Genomic DNA, 10,638 nt, shown 5'->3' with positions numbered 1-10,638 from the left:
CACCATTGGTTTCTCTTTCAACAAGAAATCAATGCAATTACTTGACAGCACAACAGTTGTCTCTTCAAAAAAACCCAACCCAAACCCCCAAAACCAGTTGTGACTGTTGTGTCTGCGCAGTGCCATGCAACCCAAAGCAGTCTGGCATCTGGCTGCCAGCTGGCTTGGCTCTCCTAGGAACATAGCAGAGGGGCTCACTTAAACGGACAAAAACTTGAGGTTCTGGATGGCCCTTTGATTGTGGGTTCTTGCAAGCATTAGGGATTTGTAGTCTTGCTCCACACAAAGGGCCTTCATCATAAACATGTGTACATATAGTTAAGGGGTGGTATCATGCTTAGTGAACACCCAAATTTGTGCTATGTCCTAAACCCCTTGGACTTAGCAGTAGTGAAGTTATGGCTATGAGCTGTTGTCAAGGGAGGACAGGAGTGATTTGATTTATAGAGAGGACAAAAGTGGTGTGGCTAGTGAACCACCTTCTCCTGGGGAGCTTGGAGGAACTCTGCACAGACACGATGCTACCATAGGGGAAACTCTTTCCCCTCTGGGCTTCCTGGGACCTGTGAAGCCTCAGAGCATGAGCTCTAGTCTTTGCAGGCTTCTCCACTACACTTTGTTTCTCTGCTGTGTGCAGACTGTGGCCCAAACTTGAAGAAATACTCCTTTATCGCCTGGCTTTTCTTCTCCACTAAGCAAACTTCTGCTGAAACATCTGACCGCTTCACTTCAACTTTAGAGCTTGCTGCTGCAAGGGACAGGAGTGGACAGTACCTTGGCAGGCTGCTGGAGGGCGAGTTTCAGCACAGCACGTGAACACACACTTAATTTTAGGCTTATTTTTAGCCATGCGAAGTCGCTGGTATAAACACGCTAAGCTTAAACATGCGCTTTGTGCTTCTGATTGGATTGGAGACTGAGGACAGAACTCATTTTCTTGCCAGCTCTGAACCAAACAATTCCTGGGGAAATAAAAAAAAACATCTAGTAAGGATAAATCTTAAGCAGTAAAGCTATTTCTCCTGCAGGCTGAGGTGAACAAACACATAAGAAGAAGAATACTGAAGCAAAGGGAATGGCCGAATTATTCTTAGTAAATACAAGCTAATGCAGCTGTCAAAGGCACCAGATTGCATAAAATCTCTGGCGATAATTTTGAATATATGCTATCGCTATGCCAGCATTTATGTTTCTCAGAGTAAAAAAGGATGCTGGTGTAGGGGTTTTTTTTGCTAACATCCCAAGTGCACCAGTACTTCACTTAAATCAGCATTCACTACCAATACTGTGGCTTCATTGCTTCAGTTGCACAATCTGACCATAACTGATTGCTTGCAGTTATTTGAAATGCAGCTTTTCTGCTGGCAATTACTTTATTTACTGCTTGCCTGTAAAACAATAATGCCTTCCCTTGTGGGCACAAAGGCAGATTAACATCAGTAATTACTAAAGCAGATGTTTGTATGCGAATACCCATTTCTTAGAGGCAGAGTGTCTTCTGCACTAGCATAAGGGAAAGGGATTCAAATCGGGCGATGCTGTCATCCCACAAGTGATGGGAGCAGCGTGGGACTCAGCAGAGAGAGCTGGGTAGCTCCCCCCGCCTCGCGTCCATCTCGCAGGAATTGCTCTCTGCCAGGTGATAATTGTTGACCTTATTGAGATCAGTCCTGGGAGTTGTTGGCATTTGATTCCTAAAAGTGACTGCCAGTGACTGAACAGGGCTCAGTGCTACTTGCACTTGCTTCCTGTTGGTTTGTTTTGGTTTTTTTTTCCTGTTCCCAAGAAATCTAGAGCTGTGCTTTCAAGAGAGCTCAGCACCTAGATTGGGGCCCTATGTTTCCTAATAGCTCTGTTCCCACTGAATTGCCTGCAAGGTGCGCTCAGTGCTGAGTACTAAGCTTATTTAAAGTAGACAGTCATTAGCTCCTTCCAGGCTACTCTGAAGAGCAAAGGAAGCGTGGTTATGTCAGAGGGACTGGAGGGAGGGTCTCTACTAATCCAGTTGTACTGCCAGGACTGAAGTATGTTCAGAGCAGCCCTTCGGTGCTTTTGAAGCCTGTCCTGGTACATAGTGTTTTTCAGCTGAAGAATCGCCTTGCAGTCTATCCAGAAAAGCCACCCCTGGCTGCTTGTGGCAAGAGCTTGCCAGCATGTGAAGGCATATGTACATGCAGAAGAGATGTAGCCTGGGCACTTTGAAATCAGCTGCCTAGATTTCAGAGACCCCCCTTTTGAAGCTGAGAGCGAAGATAGGGCCCTGATTTTCCTTGTGTGGACAAGTCATGGCATTGCCTCCGTTCCTCTCCTGAAAAAATAAATGCCTCTGCATGCCAGAGCAGGGAGTGGACAGAGGTGGTCATGAGTTTCGAAGGAAGGCAGAGGATCCCTACTTCTCCCACCATCACTGAATGTGAGCTGGTATGGGATGGGTTCATTTCCGTAAGCAGAGGGCACTCTTCAACAGCAGTGAAACGGCTTTGCCTTTGGTATTGAATCACTTTCAGCCCCATCTCATAAACTGCTGACTATCTTGCTCAAGAGGCTTTCAGCTTTTTGAAAGCAATCCTTTTACGAAACGCCTCCCTTCCATTACCTTGTGTTAGTTACGCAGCGTGGTGGGAGGAAAACGGGGAGCCATGCCAGCACCCCACCCTTTGCTGCTCTAGATTGACTTAGCAGGATGCAAAGCCCTGACCCCAGCATAGATTTGGCCTGCTGTCCCTCGGTTAAGAGAAATTGAAACCAGATGTTTAGTGTTATATCATGCTTTTCCCATTGTTCCTGCCTCTATCACAGTAATTACTCTCTCTTGAGGGTCGTTCAGAGTTCAGCTTTGTGGAGAAACTGTTGTTCTTGATTAAAGGACTAGCTGCTTTTTCAAACATCCTTGTCTAATTGTACTTTGAAAGACATGTCACAGTATTGCAGAGCTTTTCAGTTAGCTACCGAGTAGAGACATCTATAATTGTTCCTTTGGATGTTAAAAGAGAGATGAGGGATGTCAACAGCAAGGACAAGGAATGCAGCAGTTATCTGGAGAAACAAGTATGCCTGGTAACATAAAAAGCTCACCAGTCCTGAGTGAAATGGAAACATAGGCAAAAAGGTAGATGAAAATATACTGGATATTGCACAAATGCTGTTGAACCAACCATGTAAGAAGACCCTAAAACTCTTATTTCTTCCAGTCATACTGATAGCACACAGTATTACAAACTTTTGCAATGTTATCATGAGTTTCCTGCTGCTTGGTACATTCCTTAAATTACTGGCTCCTTTGGGCATCTGGTTATTTGAGAATTTATGTTTTATTTATGTTAAAAAAAGCACCTCTGATAGAGAAAAATGGTTGTGCCTTTCAGAAACAAAAGCACAAAATGCAGTTTTATTTCATGAACAAGGTCCCCTTTATTCATTGATTGTAGAGCATAATTTTTTTTGCTAAGCCTTTTCTTTCCCCAAATTGCCTTGGTTCAAGTCCTGATTTTGTGAGGTTTGAACGGGCAATAGTCAACAAATGCAGCTTCCTTCTGTTTTCATTGTGGGTCTGCAGGGTCCGTCTGGCACTGCCCAAGCTGGAGAACCAGGAACTCTGAAGGGCAAGTTTACCTTTTTAGCCATTCTGCACAGTGAAGCAAGGCATGAACTGTGTCAAAGAGGGACTCTGTCAGCTACCCTTTTGCAGAATAAATGTTGGTGCATCAATTAGGAAAGACAAAGTGAAATCCTGGCACCAAAGAAACTCCAGGGACTGACACTGCTGAGCAGCTTTGCTTTCTGCAGTTATATGTGTTCAACTGATTGAAGTGTTGCTGACCAAGGAAGAGGACAACATGACATTGACCAATGTGCAACTCCTTTCAGACATTTAGAAAAGCTGTCAGGCATCCAACAGGAATCCAGATATGTCTCTGTTTTCTGTGGGAGGGAGCAGGAATGCCGAAGGACCAGGGAAGAGAACAGGAAATTTTGATATTTGATGCTCGAGGACCATCAGTGCTGGGGACCTCTAGCACCTGGCTTAAGTCACTTGGCAGAAAGGGGCCAAGCTGACTTCTGAGCTGCAAATCCAGCAGACTCCTCTGCTTGTGTACGTGGGGAGGAAACCTTAATTATCACTGTGATAGAATGTTGAAGTGCCCTGTGCACTTTTTGGGGGGAAAAAGCAGGATGTGGCAGACTGGGCACGGCCGCTGCTGGCAATGGGATTGCTCTCCCCTACCATGCAGTGCTTGTGGCAGGCAAGCTCCGGTCTTTGAGACCTCTCCCGCTTTCTGAAACCAAATGTAAACTTTGCCTCTAGGTTCGAAAGTTGGTGGTGTGAGCAGGAGGGCAGAGAGTGTTTCTGGAAAGCCTGTCTGCAGTGTGCGGGAAGGGGTTAGGAATTACTCCTTGGAAAACATTCTTTTGCCTCAGCTGCAGCTTGGGGAAGCTGTAGGCAGTGGTTTGATGAGGAGGAAACTTTTGGTTGAAACTTCATAGAGATACTTCTCCACCTGTGAGAAGCCAGTACATAGGGTAATTCCCAGGGAGAGAGGAAACCCAGCCTGAAGGCTCTGCTTCATAAAACTCAAGACAGAAACTTTTCCACATCTGTGCCCAGGCTGTTGCCTCTCTGGGGGCAAGATGGTCTCTGTCTTGGAGAGGATGGTTCCGCTTTGTGTTGAGCCTCTTCCATACTGTGTGAATGATTATCTGCCTGAGGAGGAGAATGAACCTTTTCCTCCAAAAAAGTGTCACCACCCCTCACATTACTGAAGCAAGTCTCCTTTGCTTCCTCAGCCTTTTCTGCTTGAGTGGCTTTGTGGCATCAATTATTCATTGGGCCAGTGACAGACTAGCATGTGAGAAGACACTGAAACCCTGGGTTTCTGAGGCAGAACAAGGCCGGCTGAATGGGCATGCTGTGGTGCTGAAGCAGAGGTGAAGAGGGAACGCAGCTGTGTCATGCTGTACCACGCACGATGTCCGCTTGCAGAAATAACCATGAGATCACCAGGACTGTACCGAGAGCTGACTTACTGCCTGCCAGTGTGAATTTAAGCCACACTGAATACCTTCACTCCCATGAGGTGACCCAAGCAGAGCTAAGACTTTGCTTGCTTGTTTGCCTGCAAGGTGAAAGCTCCCTGAATCCCAAAGGCACTGGTTTTCCCTCTCACGGCGCTTCCCTCGTGTGATAGCGTGAGGCACAGATCCCTGCGTGTGCCGCGTGGGGCTGGTGAGCATCTCCAGCGGCTGGGAGCCGGGGCACTGCTCGATGGAGGCCTGAGCTGGCAGGGTCTGCACAGGGCGGTGGGGAGAGAGCTGGCAGGTACGTTGGAGGTGCAGTGACTGATTGAGGCCAGAGCCGGCTGTTCCCGCTGGCAGCAGTCACTGACAGTGCAAAAGAGAGCCTTCGCCTCCGAAGACACGAAGGCGAGCTCTAACCTTGAGTTTTAAACTGATCCAGTCTGGATCCAAGGCCAGTTAGGGAAAAGATAAATGGAGACAGACTCCTGCGGCCGCTAGCAGCTTTGGCTCGCGTCCCAATACGCACACCCCGGTCCCCTCTCTGGTGCTTTCGGTGGTGCTCGTGCCTTTCTCTAGCTGTAAAAACTACCCCAACGCCCTGTCGTTGTTGAATTAGTCGCACAGCTTGTTGCCAACTGCGGGGATTTTTCCAGCGATAACTCTCATGCTGGGTATTGCTGGCATGCAGGCGGCCTTTCCAGTCAGCGCCCATGCCCTTTCCTTTTCATTACAAGGCGTGCTGCGGATATTCAGGCGGAAAACTTTGCCCTCCCTTAGCCTAACAACTCCACGAGGCCTTAAATCCCACTGGAGCTAGCTCCCTCATGCTATATTGGGTCCCGTCTTTCCAAACTTAGGATTCCTGACGGGATGGGGGAGATAGGCTTGTGGTTACGAGAGGAGACTGGAAGTGAAGCGATCTGTCTGGGAAGCCGCCCCGGCCGCAGATGCCCCTCTGGCCTTCAGCAGAGCAATTAGTGTGGATGAGGTAACACCGATGCTGCGGAGGCAGCTATAGGAAATGATACATGGTGTTTTGTGCTGGGAGCCACGCTTGTAGCCTAAAACGCTCTGTGGTTTTTATTTTCCCTCCGCAGCAGAGGCAAAGAAGTGCTAGAATAACCCGTGAGGAGGCAGAGCCTGGAAAAAGTCTCCGACTTCCCGGACCCGTGTGGGAAAACATCCTCCTCCACCCGTGCCCCTGTGGAGGGTCACGGGCAGCAAAATGGCAGTGCCACCCCCTCGCCTTCCTCCTGTCCCTTCCCCGAGGGACAGGGGACACAGGTGTGTTTCCACAAGCAACATGGCTTTAGGGCACAAGCCTTTCCCCAGCACAGAGAGACTTCAGGGGTTACCAAAACCCTTTCCCCCTCCCAGCGCTGGCCTTTCTGAAGAGAAAAAGGAGCAGCGCCAAGAGAGGTTTCGGAGGGGGAAGCTTCTGTCCCAGGGCACCCCGAGTTCCCTCACAGAGAAGCCCCCCCGTCGGGGTGTCTGACACTGCCCATCCCCACGGCAGACGCCTGCCGAGGCGAGGAGGGGAGTCACCGGGCAGCTCTACCGCTGCGGGACGGCTCCGTGCCGGAGGGAGAAGGCGGGCCGGGGCGGTGTGTTTGGGGAGGCGACCCGCCCCGCCGCCCTTAAAATGGCGGCGGCTGGAAGGAGGGCGGCAGAGCGCGGAGTGATGGCGGGAGCGAGGGTTTGCCTGACGCTGCTCGTCGCGGCGCTGATGTTGGCCGGCGCCGTGCTGGCCCGTGAAGACCGCCCGCGGCTTTTGGGAGCCCCGGTGGACATCGATAACACCGACAACGATGAGGGGCTGCAGCGGGCCCTGCAGTTCGCCGTGACGGAGTACAACAAGGCCAGCAACGATATGTACTCCAGCCGGGTGGTGCGGATCCTCAGCGCCAAGAGGCAGGTGGGTGACGGGACGGGCTCGGGAACGGCGGCGGCCGGGTGGCCGTCCCTTCCCTGGGCCGGGGAGGGTGGGGGGTGTTGGGGTCGGTCCCGGCACCCTCCGGGGAGCAGCTGAAAAGGAGGCCTGTGGGATTTCTGTGGAGAAAGAGCAGGCCTCACGCTTGAGGGGGTTGTTCAAGCTGGTTTTTTCCTCAGAAGGTGAATAAAAGCCTCTCCTTGTTGTTGTTTTTGTTTGGTTGGTTTTGTTTTTTTTTTCTCCGAGGCTTGGGTCTTGTCAGTCTGAATGCCCTTGGGCGCTGTGTGTTATTGAAGAAGCTGTAACTTCCTTACGGTGCTGAGTTAACACACGTCTCTGTTTACTGACCAAGGAAGCTGCACTGTGAGGCTTGTTTATTTGGATTTTGTTTCCTGTTTTTGAAAGGGTGCCAAGTGCCTCTTCCGTGGAGGTTGCCGCACGCAATCCCCTCTGTACTTCTGGGCCATTGCGTAACCAGAAAACTGCCTTTCTGCTGGGCTTCTTTCATCAGAGAGCCCTTCTGTATGGGCTCCAAATAAAGCTGCTTCTGCCCACTTGTCTTGTTGCAGATTGTGTCTGGAATCAAGTACATAATGACAGTTGAGATTGGCCGGACAACTTGCCCAAAGCCGGCAACTGATCTCCAGAGCTGTGCTTTCCATGACGCGCCGCAGATGGCTAAGGTAGGCTTCGGAGCACGGCATGCGTTTCCAACCCCATCCCTCCGGCTGGCTTAGTACAGAGAGGTATGGGCAGTGTCCCTTGTCTGCCCCAGCCAGAATCAGAGACTTCATGCCTTTACACTTAACGAGACACTGCCCATGCAGAACTTGTCTTGCCAGGTGATGGTGACGGAGAAGGCAGGGCCTTTTCGCCTGTTTTGTAAATGGGGATCTGAGGCTGTAGTACGTGGAGGACTGTGTGTGCCTCAATACTCCTAAAAAGTGCTCATGGTCTGGATCACAAGGATATATGGGGGAAACTCTGCCAAGCCTACAGGTCTCCTGGCTCTTGGTCCAGGGTCCTGAGTCCCCATACCATTTTCTGCTCCTTTGATGTAAACATGCTTGACTTGACACACTTTCCTGGGGGACTTATTACTGTGAATAGCACTTTGGGCTAAGCACTGATCACAAGAGGCAGATTACCCCTGTTCTCTGTGTCTACCAAGCTGTTACACATGAGTTTTGTCTAATGACAATGCTCTTTAAGGAGTACTTTAACTTTTCAGATAAGAGCACCAAATACGTCTGCCTTGATCTGGTCTGAGTCTAGATCTTTCATAGTACTTCATTACTTCTCTTAATCACAGTGATAGGCTTAGCTTCTCTGTGTACATGCCCTTTCTGCCTACATGTACAAGAGGTGTAACTGCACGCAAGTGATCCATTAAGCACCTAGCTAGAAGCTTGTGTGTACCATTATGAAAGCTGCTGTGATTTGACACATGCACATACAGATTAGCTGTGCAGGTGTGCTTACCTGTGCCTGAGAGCTTATGTTGGAGTATTACCCATGCTGAAAGCTTTCCTCTGTGTGAATGGGTAAAGGAGGTAACCTGATCTTCAGAACTGCTGACTGCTCAGCTTCTCTGTTAGTGTTTATTGGAAAAAAAAAAAAGATTCATCCTGAGCAGGTACTAACAAGAGTCGTGTTCCAGAATACTTGTCAGGAGAGGGTAAATCTAGACAGCCATGGAATTGGCATAGTTTCTGGATCATGTGGGGTGGTAATTCAGTGTAGAGCAGTAGTCAATGACACTGTTTTATGCTCTTAATCTGATAACTGCTTTTTTTTTTCTTTCCTTAGCACACCACCTGTGACTTTGTAGTGTACACCATTCCTTGGCAAAATGTAATTAAACTACTGACCAGTAACTGCAAATAAGCCTACCTTGGTTCCAGAAGAGACCAGCAACCAGTTGCTCAGATTGAAAAGAAAAAAATCAAGCAATAACACAAATTGTGATGGGCTTTATCAATGCCTTTTAACTACTTATGTATGCTTGTGCTATGCAAGTTAAACTATGTAACTTTCCTTTAAACCACAGTATGATCTCAACTTTTTCTTCTTTGCAATTCCATTTTAGAGCAGCTGTTTTGGTCTTCCTACAGCTTTCCCAATAAAGCAACTCCAACATCAGAATTCTGATTAAAAAAACCCCCTCGGTATCCCTGTTAAGTGTCTACTGTAAACATAAAATCCTAATTCATAATTGCTGTGGTGTGTGGCTTTCTTTTTGAGCTGCTTCTGTTTTAGAGGGAGGGTCTGCTTTTATTTGTGACCTTGTCTGTTGTGCCCAAAGAACGGGGTGAGAAGGAATGGGGGACCCTGATCTTATGGGAGGTAAACCCTGCCTCCTTGTCCCTTAACCTGACCTCTGGTGTTGAGTAAGAGGTGGAAGCCCTTAGCGGTCTTCACTGAAGAAACACTCTGCTTTTGAAAACACTGCAGTATGCAACACCCGACTGTGGCAAGATGAGCCAAAGCTTGTGTTAAGGCTGGGATTGTTTCAGGTCCTGGCTGCTGTGCTCTTCTGTTGCAAGGCTACACAGATCTGTGCAGTTGTGTTGCGTAAGGATTAACCACTCTAGTGTCTTCCTGCGCTGCCTTTGAGGTGTTTTAGGAGCTCTTGCTTCCTACGGCATCTGGTCTTCGCAGGTTGTATCCCCAGCTTGCTCTGAGCGGAAAGTCCCAGGGCTTCCCTTCCAGTCCAAGCGGTAGCATGGCTTATATCATTTATAACCTAAACTATGACTGTTGGAGGAACAGCTTTGGCATGTGTGCCTGAACCGTGACAGCTTCTGCTTAAAAGCAGAGGTGGGTGCAGAGATGCCTGGGGCGGATCAGTGACAAGCCTTTCTTGTGGGGGAGACTGAACTGTACTCTGGCTGCGTATTAACTGGGGGGAATTTGAACGCTGCCTGATCTGGGCAAATACCTTTAAATCAGCAGGCAGAGAGGATCAGCATGCAGGAACTCTTAAGAGAACTGGCTGAGGTGTTTCCTGTTAAACTGTGCTGAATTTGTATTGCAGGGAAATTGGGGATACTCTGCCTGCATGGGAAAGGGCAGATGACCCTGATACCCCTAATCTATTTAGCCTGAGGGCAGCCTAGTGCAAAAAGAATGGGAAAGTTAGTAATTGGTGTTAAGTGGATAGCTGATAAGAAAGGAACTGTTATCAGCCAGTGTAGTTTTATAGCAAACGGGTATTGTCTACAAAACCTGGCTTTGTTCTGCGAGTGTGAGTGTTCCCCAGAAGCAACCCTCTAAATCCAAGTGCACGTACAAGCCTGGTGGGGTCTTTCGCTCAGTCAGGCACATTGCTGCTAGTTTCGGTAAATGTGGCACCATGTTTGGGGTTGGTGTGAGCAACACAGGGAAAGACAGCTCCAGATCTAGGAAAAACCAGATCCAGGAAAACCCAGTAGCTTTTAAATCTCTTGTGATGTGATGTCTTAGAACCCAAGCAAAAGAGGCAAGGAAGCTTCCCTGGGCAGAAGGCAAGTGAGACTGGAGCTTGGGATCGTGCATAGGAGGGGTCTTTTGGTTTTTACTCCTGGGGGAAGGCTGGAAGGAAGGAGCGGGATCCCCTTGAAAGAAATTTTATCTTCAGGTAATAGGGGAAGGTGCCAGGTCAAGAGAATGAGTCTTGGGAGTGGGTGAAGGTGCTGAGGTGAACAATGGGG

General features: G+C 48.8%; 1 protein-coding gene across 1 annotated transcript; it reads left to right on the top strand.

Moving 5' to 3' along the window:
- Positions 1-6,643: 6,643 nt before the first annotated feature.
- Positions 6,644-9,161, top strand: LOC142037820 (cystatin-like). The gene is made up of 3 exons (XM_075042401.1): positions 6,644-6,931; positions 7,516-7,629; positions 8,756-9,161. Exons 1-3 carry the CDS (start codon positions 6,659-6,661, stop codon positions 8,831-8,833), a joined length of 465 nt encoding a protein of 154 aa, XP_074898502.1. The 5' UTR covers positions 6,644-6,658; the 3' UTR covers positions 8,834-9,161.
- Positions 9,162-10,638: the final 1,477 nt, after the last annotated feature.

The sequence above is a fragment of the Buteo buteo genome, chromosome 12 (genome assembly GCF_964188355.1).
Source record: "Buteo buteo chromosome 12, bButBut1.hap1.1, whole genome shotgun sequence".
NCBI classification, from domain to species: domain Eukaryota; kingdom Metazoa; phylum Chordata; class Aves; order Accipitriformes; family Accipitridae; genus Buteo; species Buteo buteo.
Note: the sequence above shows the minus strand (reverse complement) of the source record. Positions and strands in the feature narration are given on the sequence as shown.